Raw genomic sequence first — 21,448 nt, 5'->3', positions numbered from 1 at the left:
TTTCTCAAGTACAAACTGCCTCCTTCCTCTGAGGGTCTACTTTCGAAGGGAAACACTCACCTCACTTCATGTTGCTAGTTACATTTGAGTTTATCTTCGCAAGGCCATTGGAGAACTTGTTCTTACCATTATTACTTCCAGGAGACAACGATATGAGCTTCGCTGTCATCGCCGTCTGCTTCTGACGTAATCTGTTCGTATAATCGCATGGTTGGGATTATATAGTAACCTGAATTAGACTGAAGGTAGTTCAGGATATTTGTTTCCTGCGGTGCTGTAGAAGTACATTGCAATCGCCCGACAAAGTCTGCTTCCAAAAAGAAATTGGGAGACGTAGGACCTGTGTAGTCAAACATGTAGCTTAGGTCAACCAGCAGGAGAATTGGCGATCTTGTTGGCGTGGGCGCTGCACTTTGCAAAGTAACCCTTGCGCATATCTTGACGCGCTTGAGAAGAAGGCTCACCCTGACTACTACTTCCCCGGTGCAGTCCGATGAGTTGGACAACAGCTGAACTTTGCTTCAATCAAGTTGGTCCCACGATCAAGTCATCCGAGACAGGACTCTTCACCGTTGCCGATCGGAAAGAGTTCGGACGGGCTGGAAAACATGCGGACATGTTTCCACAACGCCCTCAATTTCCTTGAAATGAAACATGTCATCACCGATAATGAATGGTATCGGATTAATAAGAGAGCAGTCACACACACAAAGGCACACAGCTAATTGACGCGAGTGCCACTAGTTTTTGATTAGGATGCAAAGTGTCGGCTACTCGAACCACTCTATACACATGAGCCAAACCCTTTCCCTTTCCCCGTTCCCGAGCCAAGGTAATAAAAACCATGATCCATTTCCTCCATCACGAACCCCCACCTACACCCATTTTGCGTGTGATAAAAACAAAAAGGGAGGAGAAGCAAATAAAGGACCTTTCCGCTGTGCCAATGGCACAAACAAACTTCCGATGGATTGATTGTTCCGTGTCGACGTCCCAAAAAGAAAAGGCCGCCCCTTCCGGCGATCATCTACTGAGTTGTAAACTCTCCTCCGAGACTTTCTAATAACACAAAGGGCCAGAACGCCAAGAGTCAAGGGTTGTGGTCGAATCGAGAATTTCCTCTCATGCAACTGCCTTCCCGTGTGCCCACCCATTCATCATCAATAAGGCCACCCCTTTTGCGTCGCTCAGTACAGCACCCCAGCTGTCCGAATCGCAGATGCGATTTGAAGAAAAAAAGGTCACCTCTCTCTCACCAACTCCGAAAGGACATCGCTTTCCTGGCTATTCAGACACCCTAGAATATATGGAAATCGGCATTTTGTTGACGCAACATGCACCAGAACCGACTGAGCCAGTGATCGTAGGTATCATTCCTTTGCTGAGCCCGGCCGGGGTAAATATTGCACTATTTGAGGCGCAGGCACAGCATAGGGCGTATTCTGACGACCATTCCATGCTATGGCCTCCCCCGAAGGTCCCCTGGACACCGGAGTAGACCGTGGTAGCACTGGTGGCTGCGGTGGCAGGAGATGATTGCCAGCTTGCTAAGCTGGCTTCCTTTGCTGCTGTTGAGGTATGACCGGAATGGGTACCGGCGTCACTTTATGCGGGATTGGCGGGGTTCCGTTGGCCTTGCCTATACTGCCAACAGGGCTCTGTGGCTTCGGGGTACCGCCTGCGGCCATACGCGCTCTCATGTTCGCATTGTAGGGTGACCCTTGGCCGTTCGGATCATCGGCTGGTACTTGGGTCATGTTGCCTTCATGTGTGCCCTGTATCTTGGTCCCGAAGGCTGCACTCGTCTGCTGTGCGGCAGCTCTGTACCTGGCTTGCTCGGCGTGGAGGCGCTGCTGGTCTGTCCTTGCAACGGCTGTATTGTATCCAGTTAGAGAATTCATAGGTTGTTGAGGGAGGTGACTACCATTCGGATAATGCTGACGGTTGATCGGAGGGGTGCCAGGCACGTTTTGGTGCGGATTCGATCCATAGTACCGTTGCTGCTGGTGTGGAGTTGGCGAATTGTACTGACCAGCCGGTACCTGGGGTGACATAGTCCGCTGTTGCATGTTGTTGGCACCGTTAGGGTAATAACCTCCATAGCCCTGGGAAGGCGTGCTTGGCTGTTGCGGGAAAGACTGCTGGTAGCTCTGCTGAAAGCGAGCATTAGGCGTGCCGTGTGAAGGCGTCCCTGCGTAGCCAGAGTACTGTGGAGGTCTTTGTTGAGATCCATACTGAACACCCTGGTGGCCATATGGTGTTTGCGCCTTCCCGACATGTTGCGCATAGTTGGTGTATCCGTTGGTCGTCCGGAAATTGCCCGATTGAGCGGGACGGGGTTGCTGCGCATGAGGCATCTGGTGGGGTACACCGGCCGGACGAGGAACGGAACCTTGCTGCGGGGGAATGGCGGGTTGCTGGCCTGACCGGTAGTAGTTGGTTGGAGCAATTGAAGGCGTTCGGGTGGGGGTTCCGTACTGCGCCGACCCGTACTGGTTGTTGTACGGAGTGGAGGCACTGGGCGTGCGGTGCGGAGCAGGCCGGTTCTGGGGAGCAGCAGCGGCCGCATTCTGCTGTTGACGCATTCGGGCTTGCGTTGCGGCATCGTCCTCCATCACACCCTTGTACTGATCTGTGCGGACCTCGAGCTTAGTGCTGATGAGAAGCTCTTCAAGTTGGTCACCGTTGAGTTTAGCCACTGCGTAGGGGGGTAGAGTGCCGATGATCAGACTCAGCTGAGCCCTCAAAGTTTCATAAGTCGCAGTCTCCTCTTCCGTCGGTGACGAGACAGCACCATGAGATAGCAAGTCGCCGTTGACGGGATCACCAGCATAGCGATTCTGTGATGATGGCAACGTGAGATTGCGAATGCGCTGATACGACAGTAGCGTCTCAATCATGTCGGTGACCTCATCCAGGAACTCGTCAACCTCCTTATCGGCGGGTTCCTTATCCTTGGGTTTAGTGAGGACCTCGTTCATGTCTTCCAGTGCCGGATCCACCAGCCATTCATCCCACTTCTCAATTGCCTCGTTGACAAACTCCTCGTCTACGTCTCCGGTCTCAGTCGCCTTCTCCCCAAAGTGCTTTTCGAGCGCGTTGTCTTCATCAACTTCCTGCAATTCGGACTCAACGAGGCGGTTGAAGTTCCGCTGTCCAGTAAGCTGCCAGTACATGCGACCAGCATGGCTGGACGGAATGACTGAGCCGGAATCGTCTCTGCAGGGCGCGAAGCTGGAAAAGGCGCTGCGGAACAAGGACTCCATTTCGTTGACTTCGATTTCGGTAGACGAAGGTCGGTGGCCTGCGAGACTTTGAGCGCGTTCGCGTTGCCTGGTCTTGCTCTTGGATGAGGGTGCCGCATTGGTATAGTCCAAGTAGTAGCCGACCGCGACCTTCTTGCTAGAGTAAGAATCATTGAAGTACTTGGACTTTTGCGCAGGCTCAGGATGGTAGAAACCGAGAGCATTTCCCTTGACCAGCTGCTTGGGTTGCTTGGGCGGCTGCAGTGGCGGGAGAGGCCTGCTCGAGGAAAACAACTCCCCAAGAGTAGCTGACCTTTCGTTTTGGCGAGAAGGAACTATGTAGGACCTCGATATGCCCGTAGGAAGTTCCAAGGAGGCGGCCTTTGCAGCGGAGCTCTCCTGCCCTGGTACCTTTTTGGGCAGACTTGAGAAGAGCTGCTTGCCATGAGGGGCGAGACCAACAACCGTCAAGACAGCGTTGCCTGGAGCGACTTCTGGGATCGGCTTGATGTAGTTGATGTTTACAGCGCTGCGAGGGTACGATATCTCCCGTCGAAGGAGGTCCATAGCCTTCTGTTGAAACTTCTTGGTCTGAGCCACAGCGGCGCCATCAATGACCTCCTTGTCCTTCTCATCCTTGGCCGATTGAAGTTCTTGAAGCTGACCCTTGACAGCTTCGACGAGATCGGCCGCGAGTTCGTCGACGTGCGAGTACGAGTCGTTACTGACCTTGTCGGCGATGGTGGCTGGGCTATCGGCGGACTTTTGGCGTTTCGCGTCGGGTTGCTCCGAATCGGGCTCGGGAAGATAACGCTTCAGGATTGATGGGTTTGCATCGAAGCTTTAGACTGCATATCAGTACAATGCGGCCTCGGGGGCGATGAACGGGGATGGGCGCGCAGCTAAGGGCGCAAAGGGGTGCGGCAAGCGTACCTGCTGAGAACAGCGAAATAGTCTTTGATGAGTGGTTTATGATCCTCCTTTGGGATTTCCGCGTCGACCTCCATCTTCTCGGGTCCATCGCCGTTGACCTCGTCGCCTTCGTCCTCGGTATCGCGCTTCCTCTTCACAGGAACAACGGGTTGGGGGGACTCAGCGTGGTCCGGTCCAGGGATGCCGTTTGCCTGGACCGAATCCGGCTGCGCCATTGTGAAAATCGTCGTCGTGCGTCGTAATTGTGACTATTGATGGGAATTGTCGCGATGCCAGGGCGTGTCGGGCCGTTCGTTCTGTCGATGTCGCGCGGGACGACGGGGGTGGTAGGTAGCCCAGTGGAGGGCGGGATTGTCGCGACGCGCGAGGTTCGTCGGTCGCTCGTCTTGGTGGAACTCCAAACCCTTTTTTCGTCAAGCGTCGCGAGGCCAGGCGTGTTAGGGAACCTTTTCATCCAAGAACACACTCAAAGGCAAGCAACTGGACTCGGAAAATGGATGGAGTCCATCAAAGTCGCCGTTTTATGATTTTTTTCGCCTTGTAAGTGCTCCTGGAGCAATTCCCCTGCGTAACTGTCGGGAGGCTATACTGGAAAATTAGAGGGAACAACGGGTCCTTGTTGGTTGCTGGCGGAAAGGCACTGAGCTGAGGCCACCAACGATTGGTCCGCCGATCGATTTAAACGGGTCTTCCACACACGTGACGATCTGGCCTGTGCAGAGGAAGAGTGGGCTCCACGTTACGCTTACACCTTGGTGGCCATGGATACGGCCATGTCATCGAGCAGCACCGAGCAGCACCCAGCAGCACCCAGCAGCACCGGATGACTTGGTTTAGATGAAGTGGGTGAAGTAAGTTAAGGTATGCTGACCATTTCAATTCAGAGTCTCATGCACAAATGATAGCTATTTGAAATTCTTTTTTCATATTTCCACGCTGTCTTACGTTACTACTCGATCTATCAGAGGTGGTAAAAACTCTGGCGCTAAATAGAACATAATGCCCCATGAATCGTACCCATTTACTCAAGGACTCATTGAGGCCACGGAACTCAATTCACATAGCAAGTGCGTGATCGGAGTGTGTGATGGGACTTGCGTGAAAAGAAAAATGCTACTATTGGTATTCTCACAACGGTGTCCAGACTAACTTCCTGTCGTAGTTACATTACAGCCGCGCCCTAAATCGGAATGTCCGAATAATCGACGTATTCTCAAGGAAAGGGAGTTATGAGTAGGCGTTTATTTCTTGGCCTTGGCCAGACCAACGGCGTTCTTTCCGAGGTCGTAAACGGAGTACCACCGGCGGAGGAAGGCGTCTCCAAGGATGACAAGAGGACCGACCGGCTCGGGGAAGTCCATGCCCTGGAAGGTGGAGATGCAGCTGCCAGAAACCTCCAGGACGTAGTCGTATGCAGAAATGCTGAAGTTGTAGCCAGAAAGGGTGAAGGTGATGTCGGGAAGCTCGTCGCGCTTGGAGCACTCAACAGAGTACTGGCCGTTGTAACCCTTCTTGGCGCCAATTTCCTTGTTGAGCAGCTCGGCAAGAGCAGAGGGCAGAACGTTCAGGGAAGTGCCGGTGTCAAGGATGGCGCCGTGTCCCTCAAGGTCAGCGGTCTCATCGCCAAGCGTGATGGCGTCGAGGTCAACCTCCCAGTAGGCCTTGCGGCGGAGGGGAATGTAAGTGATCTTGCCCTCGTAGTGAGAGTCATCAAGGCCGCCGAAGGTAGCTTCGCTCTCATCACCCTCCTCGTTGGTGTCACCGAGGTAGAAGGCGAAGACAGGCTCGTCGATGGCCTTCTGCTTAACGAGGTTGTAGAAAGGGGGGACGATTTTGTTAACGGAAATGGTGTCGTAACCGAGACCAAGGATACCGTCAAAGCGGCCAAAGGCGAAGGCAAGGCCGGGCTCACTGGTAGCCTCGGCAAAGTCCTGCTTCTTGATCTTGAGGTCGCCAATGGAGACGTCATCCTGGGATACGAAGCCAGTCAAGCTGCCAGAGCCGTAGTGGATCTCGAACTCGGAGCCATTGGACTTGTAGGTGGAAGAAGACGAAGAGTCGTACTTGGAGTGCAAGTAGCATGCAATGCTGCCGCACTGCTGTGAGGGCACCCACAGGTTGGAGCTACCGGTGTCCAGGACAACCTTGAAGGTCTGGGGAGGAGTTCCAATCTCGATCTCGGAGAAGTCTACAGTGCAAGAATTAGTTCGGATGATGATTACTAATTACGAAACGGATGTGACATACACTGAGCGTTCATGAAGTTGCTCACGGGGACGGGGTGCTCGCCAGTGCTTGTGAAGGGCTTCTGGTTGAACATGGCATCGGCATGGCTGTCAGGGCGAGCCCCCATGTACTTCTGGCCAATCTGTCTGACCTGGTGCTCGATAGGGACAGAATTCTAAGGATGGCAACGGTCAGTAAACGTCGTTGTGGAGATGCGGGTAGATGGCCAAACATACAAGTTGCTCCTCGATGGGAACCTTCTTGAGCTTCAGCTTGTGGACTTCGGCCTGGGCCGCGCCCAAGAGCACAGCCGCGGTAAGGAGAGTGCTCTTCATCGTGGCTGTCAGCCTCGATTACCCTGATTACGATGATGTTTGGCGCCCTGCGTCTTCGTGCTGGTGATACTGGGAGATGGCGGTTGAAGCGGATGGGGGGGATGATGATGTGTTGACGGGGGGAAGATGTGAAAGCTGGGGCGGCGCCTGTACCTATTAAGTAGGTAGGTACCTTGCTTAGCAGCCTACCCAGACTTACCTTAGCAACTGCGCCCCCGTGACAGCCTGCCCACTCGCCTCCGCAAGGCACGAAGGCCCATGACGCAGCACCCGATAGGTGCAGGTGCCTTATCTGCCTATCAAAAGCTGGGGATGGTTTGATAGACCCACTTTAGCTGGCTGGGGGAGCAACCATGGAACCTAAGACGGCGCGGAGCTGCCCCAACTCGCCCAAGGCACGCAGCGAGTTGGAAGCCCGAGACAGAGCTCCTGGCAGCTCTCACACACTCGGTGACACTCACACTGCTCCCGTCTCCGTCTCTCACACTCGTAGCGCAGGGTGATGCGGCTGCCACTACTACGGAGCTTGCGTGTCTGATCGCGTGTCCCTGCAGCCTTTTGCATCCCAACACCCATTTCATTTTGCTGTTCAGTTGATCCTGCGCCGACGAGATGCTTTCCAAAGAGCGCTGGAGTGCAAGCAGCGGACGCGATGGCGACGGAATGACCCTGACATCACGCCACGAGGTGGATTGATGAGATAAGGAAGATACCTCACCTTCGGTGAACAATTCCCTAACTCTCTCACTCGGCCACCCATAGCTTATTGCTTCCCTTACCTTATTAGCTTAGCTTATTTTTGCTCTAACATCCGAGGTGTGCCTGAAAGCCAAAGTGCCTACGTGCCCCCAACACCTCGGTACCTGAGGCCAAAGGATCCTGGACAGTCTCGGAGCTCGGGGCTAATGTGGATGCGACCTGGCTTGCCTGGATGAGTCAGCATTTCCCAGACCAGAGCATGACCCAGGCGCTCACCGACCTTACTTCGGTACCTATCATACCAGGCTAAGTACCTCTGTGGCCTTCCGGGTTCCCTCGCGCCAAATGCGCTTTGGAGATGCACGAAACAGCATGCAGGTAAGGTGGGTGGGTAGTCACAACTACCTCAGTGTTGGCGCAGCTCACACTTCTCAATTGCCTCAACTCAAAGCTGAAATCTCATGGTTCACGTCAGAGCCGCATAGAGTTTGAACGTGAAAAGTCTTGATTAATCTAGAGTTAGGATCCAAACACTGGCCAATCACAGATTCGCTTGAAAGGAACTAGGAGACATACAGCCAGCCGTCTTGACTCTAGCTTGCGCCGGCATCGCAACTGTCTCGTCCCTACCTAGAAAGGTAGGACTGCATCGACGCTGCGATGAATGGTTTTCTATTATTTTCTTATGGGCGGCTCTCTACTTTGCCAGATACGGTGTTTGAAGCAGAGAATCTCTCCACGGTCAAAGTTCCAGTTGATTGCAGAGACATAAAATTGTTGTTTGAAGAATAAGTCTTATTCGGGTGGTTTCCCTCGACATGAAGCGCCTCGTCTCCCCCCGAATTCTCAAGAATGAGGTGGCTGGGAACTCAACCCACGAAGCACATCCACAGAGTGAATTTGTGCGAATTGCCAGTCTTTTCGAAAAATAGCTATTACACTGTTGTTGAGTCACAATTCAATTGCCACAAATGGCCCGCTCGCCATTTGCAAGGTCTCCCGCTCGTATTTGTCCCGGCTCACCCGAACCAAAGGTCGTTGCTCTTGGAGTCTTCAGACGGTTGAGGCGGGGAGGCACGAGCAGCTACAGTGAACAAAAGGTCAAACCGCCTCCCGGTCGTCGTGAAATGGGGCCGTTTCCTCGATGACTCGTGGAGCCGTTCCAGAATCGGAGTCGAGAGGCCCCGCCACAGGATGTGAGTGAGTTCAGGGAAAGGCCGTTTTAGCGTTAAACTGGGGACCACTTACAACTGAGAGCCACACCGGGGACCACAGGTGGCCCACCCTAGGCCGCGAGCTCACTGCCGCAAACTGTCGAGCGATCCCAATTTAGCGAGTCAAATGCCTCCGAATCGTCCCTGCCATGTCAAGCCATCAGTCAACTATCGAGGGGCCGCCACCGTTTTTTTCAATTCCACCGCGTCCTAGAGCTCGACCCCGCCAATCACACCCCGCCAAACCCCACCGCTTCAACCATTCGATTCACATTTTGCTCCCTCCGATGTTCTGCCAAATTTTCTCAAGCTTTTTTTCCCATCCCTTCATAACCTTGCTGGCCTCCCTCTCTTCCTCTTCCTCTCCTACATCTATTTCTTTCTTGCCATTGATTGCGCGAACACTTTCTCTCTCTTCCTCAACTCCACATCCCACGATCCCTCGCAACAACACAATTCACAATGGCTGCTACTGGTTCTTACTCCCTCCCCGTCTCCCACAAGGAGGTACGTCTACTCTGTTGCCCCGCCATGCTTCAAAGAGCTGTATACTGACTCACCGACAGATGCTGGAGAAGTCCCTCATCGACTCCGACCCTGAGGTCGCCGAGATCATGGTACGTTGAGCAAACCAAGCCTCGACCTCACCAAGAGCACGATCTAACCTCTCCCTATAGAAGGACGAGATCAAGCGCCAGCGCGAGTCTATCATTCTCATCGCTTCCGAGAACGTCACTTCCCGTGCCGTCTTCGACGCCCTTGGATCCCCCATGTCCAACAAGTACTCCGAGGGCCAACCCGGTGCCAGATACTACGGTGGCAATGAGCACATCGACCAGATTGAGATTCTCTGCCAGAACCGTGCCCTCAAGGCATTCAACCTTGACTCCTCCAAGTGGGGTGTCAACGTCCAGTGCCTGTCTGGCTCTCCCGCCAACCTCCAGGTCTACCAGGCCATCATGCCCGTCCACGGCCGCCTCATGGGTCTTGACCTCCCCCACGGTGGTCACTTGTCCCACGGCTACCAAACTCCCGCCAAGAAGTAAGTAACTAGACGGTGCAATGCACAATCGAATGATAATAGCTGACTCTCGTTCCCAACAGGATCTCTGCTGTCTCTACCTACTTTGAGACCATGCCCTACCGCGTTAACCTCGACACCGGCATCATTGACTACGACCAGCTCGAGAAGAACGCCCAGCTCTTCCGTCCCAAGGTCCTCGTCGCCGGTACCTCTGCCTACTGCCGTCTGATCGACTACGCCCGCATGCGCAAGATCGCCGACTCTGTCGGTGCCTACCTCGTCGTTGACATGGCCCACATCTCCGGTCTCATTGCTGCCGGCGTCATTCCCTCCCCCTTTGAGTTCGCGGACATCGTCACCACCACCACCCACAAGTCCCTCCGTGGCCCCCGCGGTGCCATGATCTTCTTCCGCAAGGGCGTCCGTTCCGTCAACGCCAAGGGCCAGGAGACCCTCTACGACCTCGAGAACCCCATCAACTTCTCCGTCTTCCCCGGTCACCAGGGTGGCCCCCACAACCACACCATCACTGCCCTCGCCGTTGCCCTGAAGCAGGCTGCCAGCCCCGACTTCAAGGCTTACCAGCAAAAGGTCATTGACAACGCCAAGGCCATCGAGAACAAGTTCAAGGCCCTCGGCCACAAGCTCGTCGCCGACGGCACGGACTCCCACATGGTCCTCCTCGATCTCCGCCAGTTCAACTTGGACGGTGCCCGTGTTGAGGCCGTCCTCGAGCAGATCAACATCACCTGCAACAAGAACTCCATCCCCGGCGATAAGAGCGCCCTCACCCCTTGCGGTCTCCGCATCGGTACTCCGGCCATGACCTCCCGTGGATTCGGAGAGGCCGACTTTGAGCGTGTCGCCAACTACATTGATGAGTCTATCAAGATCTGCAAGGAGGTCCAGGCTTCCCTGCCCAAGGAGGCCAACAAACTCAAGGACTTCAAGGCCACCGTCGCCGGCGGCCAGGTTGCCAAGATCAACGACCTTCGCAAGGAGGTTGCCGAGTGGAGCTCCGGCTTCCCCCTCCCTGTTGAGGGCTGGCGCGTTGACGCTGGCATCTAAATCATGCCAGCGGCTTGTGGGACTAGTGCCACGTATGCTAGGGAGCGATGTGGAAGAGTTGATCAAGGGAGGAATCGATATATACCACTCTGGGCTGATTAGGCCCAGTTCAACAAAAATGGTCCAGAAGGGATAAGCGTGGGGCGACCCAATTCGTAACAGGGTCGGGTTTCGCGCATGACATTTAACATGGCTCATGAACAAAGGGAAATGTGCTTCAAAGGGCACTACTGCTGCATTTTACATAGGCGTTGCAATTTTCAAGCGGAAAAACAAATACCGGGAAGGGTAAAACAAAATTCTGGAGGCGGGAGTTGGGGGTGGCGTTCTCAACTGCGGCCATTTTTAGGTAGCTGACTGCTTCAACGCGGTCAAACGCTCAATGCAATCAACACGTTGACAAGCAAGCATGTGTCTTTCCTTGAGTCTTCTGTGTGGTTTGAACCGTTACCGTTGCGCCCCCGGTGTGGCGTTGAGACACCCCAGACTAGTCTGTCCCAGCCGTGACAATGTCAACTGGGTCCAACAAACGATACAATGGAGAGAAACGAGGATGGGAAGATATAGTGGGAAGGTATACTAGACAAGGGCCATCTCTGAAGCGGTAGGTCATTGCGAAGCGTTGTAAAGCATTGTTTCGACTTCAAAGACCCTGACAGGTCTTCAGCCACACCCGCTGGGTCTACACAAAGGACTGGCCTTGTTTATATGTAAAAGCTGCTCAAGCCTCTTGTCCGGACACATGTATCTTTCCCCTCGGCCCTCGCCGTGGCCTTGAACGAGATGGCATTGACGGTCGGTCTACATAATCAACGACCCTGCCTGTCCGGGGCTTTCCTTTCGCTCTCTTCTCGATAGACCAGACCAGGAACATAAACACGCTAGGATAATACACCGTCTCGTCTACCATACTCCCTTTGACGGCATTGCTTCATCATCAACTTGTAAGTGCACTCCCGCACCAACCTCAACTAACGAGCACAGTTCTCCCACCTCTTCTCCAAAACGTCGCATCGTTTCTATTCCGTAGTCCAGGTAAGCTTCACAATATGACCAAAGTAACACCCCTCGTCCTCGTCCTTCTCGCCTTCGCCCACGTTACTCCAGCCCTCTCCTTCTACATCCCCCCCTTCCTCAACTACACAAATAGCACAAACACAACCTATCATACCCCCAAGCCCCCCGCCCCCGTCGACGTCTCGATAACGGACATAGAAGTAGACAAAGACGCCTGGATCTGGGGCGAATCCTCCGGACCCTCCTTCTACAGGGGCAGCAGAAAATGGGAAGACCAAATCTGCGGCGCCTCCTCCTTCGCAGGCATCACCCGCCCGACATCGCCCCTAACGACAGATTGCCTGGCACTCGCCGACGACGCTGAAGCGGAGCGTTACGTCTGGTACGCAGATGGCTTCGCAGACAACAACAACACCATCCTCGGCATCCGCACCCACGGCACCTGCAAGTTTGGCATCCGCCCCCCGTACGCCGACGCGCTCCCGCACATCATGACGGGCTGGTACGTCGGCGGCGTGGACGTTGCCGAGGTGGTGCGCACCGCGGTGCGGGACTATGACGCCGGCGGGCTGACGGGCGCGAGCGGCATGATGCACTGCTGGGCGAACCGGCAGAACCACGTCGACGTGCAGTGGGCTATTTACGGGCCGGGGGAACAGGCCGAGGCGGGCTGGTTCTGGGCTCCGCCTGTGCCCTCGGTCGCTGTTAAGAGAGGCGTTGTGAGCACGGGTGTGGTAACTGGTGTGCTGGTTTTCTGGTTACTGTTGTTTTGGTCCATTGTGAACTGAGGTTGTAGATACGTTAGGTACTTTGGTTGTAGGTTGCATCGGGGGGGGGGTAAGTAACACAAGCTCTCAGTGCAAGGCAGACTTTTCATGAGGCGTAATGTTGTTTTAGGTTTCAGCCAGAGTTCATCCATCGATGTAAGTCCCAGCTTCACATAAAGTCGAGTTTATTATAAACTTGAGTCGTTACATTCGGCTCATGTCAAGAGCATGGTTCTCCAACTCTACCACATAGTTGTTTTGTCTAGCTCCTTTTAGACGTAAAACTGTAAAGTCTCTCAAATAATTCCTCCAACAAATCACCTAGAGGATAAAAAGGTTCAAAATTCTCTTAACCAGCCACTGCTGTCGTCGCGATCTCGCCAATTCTGAGTTTCGTATCAGGTTGCCTGAATCACCCTTCCTAGTGGTTTGTACTACCAGGCTGTAGGAAACCTTGAAGGCTTGTCCAGGCTGTCGGGATCGTGCACAGCTCGTACAATTGTGCACCTGTGAGGAAGACACTGTGGCGTTGTGACTGTAACGTGACTCAAAAATATTCTCGTTCTGTTCATGGGTACAAAGTCATGATTCGATTCCTCCCCCCCTACAGCATCAACCGAGTGTTAAAGAGGCTGTGTGGCACTTAATCCACGTAGCGTCAAAGCTTGATTTTTTGGCAAGTAGGTAGGAAAGATCGCAAGATGTAGCAAGACCGACCATCACCCGCCAGAACTGTCATACCTTGTCAGAGTTCACAAGGCGAATAATAACCTGGAGGGACCTTGAAGAGGGCGCGTGGGGCGCTTTAATAGGCAGACTCAAGCGAAGCTGAACTCTGATCCGGAGTGAAAGCCAAACCGCGAGCCAATTGACAAACATGTTCGTCCGATAGCGATTTCGGATGAAATGGTAGGAACTTCAGCTATCAGGCACAGAAAACTTTGTGATGCTGAAAAATCGATGACAGTCAAGACACCGGGGCGAGTAGTCATGGGCCAAGATAATGGGATGTGCCATGGGGAGGAGCGGTTGAAGTTGTAAGCTTTGACGTTGCCGTATGCTTCCAATAAATGTGAATTCAAGTTCCATTGCCCCGAACCAAACGAGGCCGTATTTCCGATTGGCCATGTCAAACAACTGGCGGTCATTAACATAACCGAAGCCGGGAATAGCAATAGAACGCAAGGCTTCGTCCGAGAGGGCTGCAATGGAGACACGGAAATCATGCACTTGCACTTCATGGCAAGGCCTAAAGAAGCGGTCTGAAAGTCTCAGCTTCCGTTGTGCCCTTAGACTAAGCTAAATGTTGGCGTCGTGAACCAGTTCCGATGGCAACCGTTGAGAGTTTGTAGGCGCCGTCTTGAGTCAAGACGGCGTCACGGCCTAATGGTAATCAGAGGGGGATCCACATGTTCCAAGTCAGCTGCCCGATTCTTCACCGTATCATCGGATGGCGTTGGGAACCATGAGAGGCGATGCGACCAAACTCGTGTTGCTCGAGAGTCGTATCCGATGGGGCGAGTAGTCGTGTGAGGCGCGTTGCGAGGACTGGACGAGGAAGTGAGGGGGAGAAATAAAATTCCAATTTTGCGATGTCGTTGGGCTGTCAGAAAGTGTCAGAGAGTAGGCCTCGTCTTGTGTCACACGAGCTGACCAACGAAGCGCTTCTTTCGAGGTTCACCCGCTTTAGTGTGTGTTCAAGACTCAAGTAGCATGTGCCAAGATGCCCGGCCCGTGCTTGCTAGCAGCAAAAAAAATAATAGCAAAAGCGGCCGGCTCCGCGCTGCATGATGCATAATCTGGTAGTGGCCGCTGGCGGGATCGAGGCAGAGAGACAAAACAGTGGCTTGCGTTAGGCTGGATACTTTATCTCGACAAGATTGTGGATGCTTGAGCTTGAGAGCTGTTTCGATGTAGCCTCGCCTCGTCGAGTCACCAGACCTGCCTCTCGTGTGCAGCGCATACGCGCTTCGATATAGAGCAATGGCAACTGATCCTTCGCCCCAAGCAAGACTCCATGTCTCCTTATTCGCCCATAGTCGGTCGACCGCACAGTGGCTCAGCTTCAACAAAGCCGAGTGACTCAATCGATATATTGCTTCAGTCGTCATTACTTCTGCTTACGTCGCCGCTCTCTTTCATTGCTTGCGCCTTCACCGAAATCGAAGTAAAAGGGCGGCGGCGGCGGATTTGCAGTACGCTTGACTGGCCTTTCGGGCGCAGGTACTTCGTATTGCTCTTTGTTGAACACGGCCTGGAGCCAGCGTCTGGCTGGTCGCGACAAATTCCCATGCGTCCAGTCTGGAAGTTGAGGCATCATTCTCACGAGGGCCTCTGGACAACATGTCAGAAAAAAACACAGAGGCGAGCGAATGTCTCTCGCTTTGCCGCGGGAAGGATGGGAATGAAGAGAGACAGGCATGTCAGAGACACGGAACGAGAGGAGGAGAATAAAAGGGCAAAGGAGCAATGAGGTAGAGCAAGAGAGACGAGATCGGTGGCGCCGTTTGAATGTTTCGGAATGGCAAGTCTCTAGCGGCATCGTTGGCGCCCTCCAAGTTCCTCCTCCTTCTCCTTCTGGGGGGGGTGTCTTCAAAGCCGGAGGGCGGGTGAAGCATCGTTGCATCGATAGTGGAGGGGCCTGGGCATCTCGCACCTGCAGATGATGTGCCCTGACGTGACTACCTTACCTATAGGCCAGGCCAGGGCACCAATGGATGGATCTTCAATCCTCCTCCAAACTGGCCAAAGTGCCTTCCCTGCTGCGTCACTGGGATTAAGTTGACCTTCCAAAACCACCCTGGCAGGCCTGGCAGGGGCACTTCACAACGTAACTAAACAACCCCTTCAGCGGAACGTCCATCTGTTGAAGCTTACCCCCTGAGTCTTCAAGCTGGGAATTGACTCTTGTTTCTTGTCTTTGATCACCACTTGGATTCTCTCTGCGTCTGCTGTGGCTCGTGATATCGCTCTTCTCTTCCCTTCGCACCCGTCCCCTTCTTCCCCACCGGGCCTAATCGCTGTCCCAGTGTGACCAGCTCGCCCGGCGTGCTACACTCCATCCATCACCAGGACATTTGCGGCCCGTCTGCCTTCTCTAATTATTTGAGTCTCGCAGCCTGCCTTGGGCGCTGCGCCTGCCCAGGACTTAAGAACGAGGCGCCGGACGCTACTTGGTCAACTCGACGCGCAACATTGACCCGCCTCATCTTGGCTTTCAGCTTCCGGCTTATGCGTCCAGGCATCTCCTGTTATAAAGACGTCCCATGCGGGCTCTCTTCCATCTTCGACTCTGACTCTACTTCGAGCGGCATAGTCAGAGAACCCGCGACCATCGGCAAATCGTAACACAGCAAGCTGCAGTAGTGGGAAAATAATAATCATTCATCAGAAAACCCCCCTGCTGCTGACTCGAACTCGAGCAAGCAAGTATGGTAAGCTTCCATCCCACTCCCGTCCTGCTTGTGTTTGCACGGAACGGCCCGCCGCTTTACTCTTCAACATCCTTGCCTAACCAACCCCCCCCCCCCCCCCCCCCCGCTCATCCGCGCCGGAATATACGGTACTCCTCTCCCCCCCCCCCGCCCTTTGTTTTTTTGCTCGAGCGCCCCCCCCTCTTCCTTTCCACTCCCCCTCCCCTACCCCCCCCCCCCCCCCCCCCCCCACCCCTTCCTTTTCTCAGCTGTCAGCTCGCCTCCTTTCTCATTGTGGCCGACATATTCTAGAACATCTGATGAATATCGTTCGATCGAGATGCTAATTAGTCCAGGGGTCCATCAATAAACAAATCGCACGCTATGAAATCACCGCTGTTTTCACTCATCCTGACGCCACCGTCGATATTGTCCTGGTCCATGGTCTCAATGGTCATCCCAAAAGTACATGGACTTCGTCTCCATCTCAAGATGGCGGAGATGTGTTCTGGCCCACAGACCTACTACCGCACTCCCTGGGAAAGACCCGCGCCAATATCTTGGTCTACGGCTACAATGCAGACGTCTATACAAGCGGTAAAAGCGATCGAAGTGCCAGCGACAACTTCATCTTCCAACATGCTCAGACACTTGTTACAAACCTTACTCTTTATCGTAAAAGCGAGCGTACATCCAGGAATCCCATCATCTTCGTCGCCCACAGCTTGGGTGGCATACTTGTCAAGCGTGCCCTGCTTTACTCCAACGATTTGAGAGACAAAAACCAAGAGGATGCAAGATCTATATTCGTCTCTACCTTTGGCATCATTTTCCTAGGCACTCCACATACTGGATCTGATATGGCAACGTGGGGCATCGTCCTGCAGAAGATGGCAGACGCCATTGCGCCCAAGAAAGTATTCGAAAGCGAGTCAGTTCTCCTCAAAACCCTGAAAAAGGACAACGAGAATCTGCAAAATATCAATAGCCACTTCCTTGACGTTTACCAACGTTTCAAGATCCATATGGCCCACGAAAACCACAAGACTGATGTCAAAGGCACGATGGTGGTGGTGGTGGATGCGAGTTCAGCGAGTCCTCAACTGCCAGGCGTCACTTACTACGGCATTGAGGCGGCCCATTCCGGGATGTGCAAATTCGATAGCAGCAGCGCTCCAGGATACAGAAATGTATCGACCGCCATTCAAACGTGGGCGGAAGAGGCATCGCCAGTTATCCGAGCCCGCTGGGACATTGAATTGGACGACAGGAGGGCTAGAACACAGTACGAGGCTTCCGAGATGACTCGCGAGTATCGCAAACCTGCAGAGACCGTATTTTCAGGTATTTCTCCCCTTCTGGTGACTTTCCTCTTCTCATCCTTCCGAGTTCACCGGCTGCGTATCTCGTTCTACATATATTTCTCCTCTTTTTCCTCTCTTTCCTCTTTCTCCTCTTCCCCCTCTTCTCCCAAGACCCCCCTTATCTATTCATCAACAGTGTAGAAATGACAATCGGGAAGCGGATTATGAATTTTCGGTCTGACAAGTGCATCTAGAATATAGAGATATTCAAACAGCTCAACAATCGTCACCAGTTGACACGGCAAACACCCGTTGCGCGTCTATTTCTGACTCTGCTCACCAAGTCTTGAACTCCGGTCCTCATTTTGTTCATCCTGACCGGTTCCGGCCCAACTCATTTTTCAAAGGGCGAACGGAAGAGCTTGAAAGTCTTCACAAGCTGTTGAAAGACCCGAGGAGGCGTTCAGAGGGAACATCTGCAGTCCTAATTCACGGTATACCTGGTGCCGGAAAAACGCATCTTGCTCGACAGTATTGCTTCAGCCACAAGGAACAGTATCCTGGGGGCACATACTGGATCAGGTCTACCACATTGCAAGACATGGAGGACGGGTTCTGGCGCATTGCGAAAACCGAGGCTATCAGGGGCATGGCTGTTCAAGGAAAGACGAAAGACTTGTTGAATCCACAAAATATGGTGGATATCGTCAGAAGCTGGTTCAATGAGTCAAAAGATTGGCTGCTAGTATTCGATGGCATTCGTTTCAACGACGACGCTGTTCTCAGATACATACCTGACCGACCAAACAGCAGTATTATCTATACATCAACCGAGCGGTGCGATCCTGGTTCTTATCTTCTTGACAACCCCAGCATCATGAAGTTGGGTTTACTCCCAGTTCAAGACGCGCAAGAGTTATTGCTTGAAGAGATGGGAAAGAAACAGCCATACACCACTGATGATCTCAGACGGGCTCAAGACTTGGTACAACTGATGGATCGCCTCCCCCTAATGATTCATGCTGCTGCTTTGCAGATGAATGCAACCCGGGAACCGCTCGCAAAGTATCTAAAGACCTTCCGGGATTCGCCAAAAGTGGGCATTCTTCCTGCATACAAAGCGATTCGAGATCAGTTGCAGACTCGTGGTAACTCCGCCGCATTGAATCTCATCTACATCCTCTCCTTCTTCAGTCAATTTATGCCAGTTGAACTACTAACTCTTGGTTTGAGAGCTTTGGACAAGCGTACACCTGTGAAAACGGAAACAACCAGGGGCAGAAGAAGTTTGACACAGACTTTCGTTACTTTGATAAGCTTTGCTCTTATTGAACGAAACGAAACGGACGACATCTCTTCCGCGAGCTCGCAATGCTCCCATTCAGGTGTCGACGCCTCACCCGAGACTTTGGATACACTTCGTGTCCACAGTGTTGTACAGACATTCTTCATCGAGCTTCTTGCTGAAGAGGGACAGCTGCATTTCTGGCTGGAGCGGGCCATCCGCGTCTTCTGCACGTCATTTGATGAGGCTTATGCCAGGATAAGTGGTGAGCCTGATACCGGCCTGCCGGAAGACTACAGACAATATTCTAGGCACGGGAGAAAGTTAAGGGAGCGTCTCATTCGTTACGCCAATGATCGCTCGTCTCTCCAATCTCGAGAGCAACTCAGTTCACAGTAAGTGGAAAGTACCTCTTGTTTTTCCATCGCAACCCCCTTTATTCAGTAATGCCCTTGCGACTTTTTATGACTGGGTTTGGACATCAGTTTCTGTTGCTATTATTTGTGTCGATCTTATTTTCTCTCCATTTCCGTTCAGCTTTGTGCAGGAGTACTGACGCTGAGAAATAGGACTGGCTCCGTGGATCTTGTCGCTGCCAGAAAAGACTTGGAGGAACGACTTGCAAGGTTACCCGCAGATCTGAATGAGTTGCAGAGAACCGTTTCTACAAGAATCATTGATGGGAAGGAGGCTGGAGTTCATACCTCTGTCTTCGAGCGCATGAACAGTCTATCATCACATTCGACAGATGCCTCTGGTGCCGCCGTATTCCCTCACTCAGCGGGTGCCTACCCTCCCCAAGTGGAACACGATTACGAGTCGCCGCTCACAATGGACAATCCCCACCACTTCCACATGCCATATGTGCCATATGTGGATGAACAGGCGTCTCCGGTCGAATACCAGGGGTCAGAGGATCGAACCATCACTCCATATCCCCCTGACATAGAAGAAGGGCCTTATCCCGATACTGCTGGTTCTGAGTGGACTACCGTGACCAGACATCGATCGGTGAGGAGGATGTCACTGCGGCGTTATCATGATCGTGGAGGAGCATGGAGAGAGACTGCCACAGCGACAAACGATCCTCGTGTGAGCATTAGTCGAGAGTCTGCAAGAGGTCTCATTACCCCGCCTCAGTCTTCAAGAGGTGGCAGATCACCCAGTCGCTCTAAAGTTTCTGCAAGGAGCGAAGCTGAGGCCGAACTCCTCCACATCAAAAAGGGGTCTCCACCGCCACCTCGAGGTGGTGGCCTCATACACGACAAGGGCAGAAGCTCCAGTGCCGGTACACCTGTGGGACCGAACTCAGTTCTCGGAAATTCCAGCTACGCCAAGGTCGTGTCAGGAACCGCGGCCGAGGAAACATCCTCGTTTCCTGTATTCACTTCTCCGCCCTCCAGAGCCGGGACACTCGACAGGGCAGCTGCCTACGATGCTCGGTCTGTCTACAGCCTGCAGACCGTCAATAGCCGTACGCCTTCGACGGGTCCCAAGTTGAAGGAAAATCAACTGCCAAAGACGACTGGTTTCGTTAATTCGTTCCGACCGACTGAATCGTCTCACCAGTCACAAGGTCAGGAATCCGTTCCACAGCCGTACTTTCAAAGAATGTTCCGGCGAATGGCGAGATCAGTCAGTGGGACCAAGCGTCATGAGAAATCAGCCCAGGGAAAAATTGCCTCTCGCAGTTCATCGACCTCATCTGCTCCGAGATCGTCAGAAGAACTCTCAAACACATACCAGGAGGGTGTGAGAACAGCAAACTCTAGTCCGGGTCCGAATCACCCCCAACCTTTCCCTCACGGACTGTCTATTGTCACGAATCAGCAGAGCAGTTTGCGACAGCATCCTGTTGACCATCCAGTAAACCATCAGCCACTGTACACATCTCAGGATGAGTCCTACAACAAAGTTGTTTCTCGGTCTGATCCAAGCCTCGATCGCCGGAGTCCGGACGTCTCGTCTCTTGGGACTATGGGAAATCCACCTTCTTCGAAGCTGGTCTCATCTAGCACATATCTAGAGAATTATAGGCCACCTGGAAGCCCTGCCAACCCTACGCCGCCAAATGGGTATTCATCGCAGCCAATGTCTAGAAATCCAAGCTCAAACCCTCGGTACGCGGCAGCGACTGGCTCGGCTGGCACTCTCCTGAGCAGCAACAGCGGGAGCGTTAGGTCAAGTCTGCCCCATCGACGAGCACCATCCATGGTGGAGACGGAGCCCTCACCACGCCTCTCTCCAATAGAAATGGATCAGACTTCTTACGACATATGGAATTATAGGCAGAATGGACGACCTATTGACGAGACGCTCTTCGGAAACAGCAATATGCCTAGCCGACTGCCTATTGGTCATGTTCCCAATTTCATACGGGAAAGCCCAACAATTAGCCCACAGCGTCTCCCTGGCAATGGCGAACCAATGTCCAGATCCGGGTCCGGGGGTATCAGAACTACAGATGGCAGGGTCATCTCTTTTGGTGAAATTCCTGTAAACGTTGAAGAAGCAGAACGACGGCGTATTCGAGCGGACCACCATCGTCTCCAACGCAGGTATGAGGAAGCTGTGGAGCTTTCGCAGCAAATCAGACCCGATGAGGCGGACCCAGAGTCTCCTCCAGAGTCAAATCCTATTGGGCTTGGACTAAGGATGGAGTAGAAGGGGTCATATTCTGACACCATACTTGGTTTAGGAATGATATGGAGCGCCGCTTCGGGAGGCTCTGAAGACATACTTTGATGACGGAGACACTCTTGGGCTGGGTCTGCAAGGCGGAGAATGGAAATTATGGGTTGAATCCTCTGTCTGAATTCCATCTTTTCTCAAGACTTGGGATAAAGGTAATGCTTAGGAATGGCAAGAGGCTGGCGTTAAAACAGTATGAAAGGGGTATTTTGGTTATTTTTATCCCC

The 21,448-nt window shown here is 53.1% G+C and overlaps 6 protein-coding genes across 6 annotated transcripts; 3 read left to right on the top strand and 3 right to left on the bottom strand.

The window, feature by feature from the left end:
* Positions 1-1,547: 1,547 nt before the first annotated feature.
* Positions 1,548-4,393, bottom strand: CORC01_00259 (uncharacterized protein; the record flags this gene model as incomplete). Its single annotated transcript, XM_022611917.1, has 2 exons — positions 1,548-4,086; positions 4,179-4,393. The coding sequence occupies 2 exons, from the start codon at positions 4,391-4,393 to the stop codon at positions 1,548-1,550; spliced, it is 2,754 nt and encodes a 917-aa protein (XP_022481542.1).
* A 1,026-nt stretch (positions 4,394-5,419) lies between these two features.
* Positions 5,420-6,739, bottom strand: CORC01_00258 (eukaryotic aspartyl protease; the record flags this gene model as incomplete). The annotated part of the gene is made up of 3 exons (XM_022611916.1): positions 5,420-6,366; positions 6,426-6,579; positions 6,641-6,739. The coding sequence occupies 3 exons, from the start codon at positions 6,737-6,739 to the stop codon at positions 5,420-5,422; spliced, it is 1,200 nt and encodes a 399-aa protein (XP_022481541.1).
* Positions 6,740-7,092: 353 nt separating this feature from the next.
* CORC01_00257 (uncharacterized protein) lies at positions 7,093-7,242 on the top strand (the record flags this gene model as incomplete). The annotated part of the gene is made up of 1 exon (XM_022611915.1): positions 7,093-7,242. The coding sequence occupies one exon, from the start codon at positions 7,093-7,095 to the stop codon at positions 7,240-7,242; it is 150 nt and encodes a 49-aa protein (XP_022481540.1).
* A 1,872-nt stretch (positions 7,243-9,114) lies between these two features.
* Positions 9,115-10,744, top strand: CORC01_00256 (serine hydroxymethyltransferase; the record flags this gene model as incomplete). Its single annotated transcript, XM_022611914.1, has 4 exons — positions 9,115-9,159; positions 9,219-9,269; positions 9,330-9,694; positions 9,757-10,744. 4 exons carry the CDS (start codon positions 9,115-9,117, stop codon positions 10,742-10,744), a joined length of 1,449 nt encoding a protein of 482 aa, XP_022481539.1.
* Positions 10,745-11,793: 1,049 nt separating this feature from the next.
* On the top strand, positions 11,794-21,194 carry CORC01_00254 (LipA and NB-ARC domain-containing protein; the record flags this gene model as incomplete). The annotated part of the gene is made up of 4 exons (XM_022611912.1): positions 11,794-12,495; positions 16,298-17,285; positions 17,500-18,925; positions 19,100-21,194. The coding sequence occupies 4 exons, from the start codon at positions 11,794-11,796 to the stop codon at positions 21,192-21,194; spliced, it is 5,211 nt and encodes a 1,736-aa protein (XP_022481537.1).
* On the bottom strand, positions 14,226-14,324 carry CORC01_00255 (uncharacterized protein; the record flags this gene model as incomplete). Its single annotated transcript, XM_022611913.1, has 1 exon — positions 14,226-14,324. The coding sequence occupies one exon, from the start codon at positions 14,322-14,324 to the stop codon at positions 14,226-14,228; it is 99 nt and encodes a 32-aa protein (XP_022481538.1).
* Positions 21,195-21,448: the final 254 nt, after the last annotated feature.

This window comes from Colletotrichum orchidophilum, assembly GCF_001831195.1.
Source record: "Colletotrichum orchidophilum strain IMI 309357 chromosome Unknown Scaffold_2.1, whole genome shotgun sequence".
In the NCBI taxonomy this organism is placed as follows: domain Eukaryota; kingdom Fungi; phylum Ascomycota; class Sordariomycetes; order Glomerellales; family Glomerellaceae; genus Colletotrichum; species Colletotrichum orchidophilum.
The sequence above is the reverse complement of the archived record's forward strand: the minus strand, read 5'-3'. Positions and strand labels throughout refer to the sequence as shown.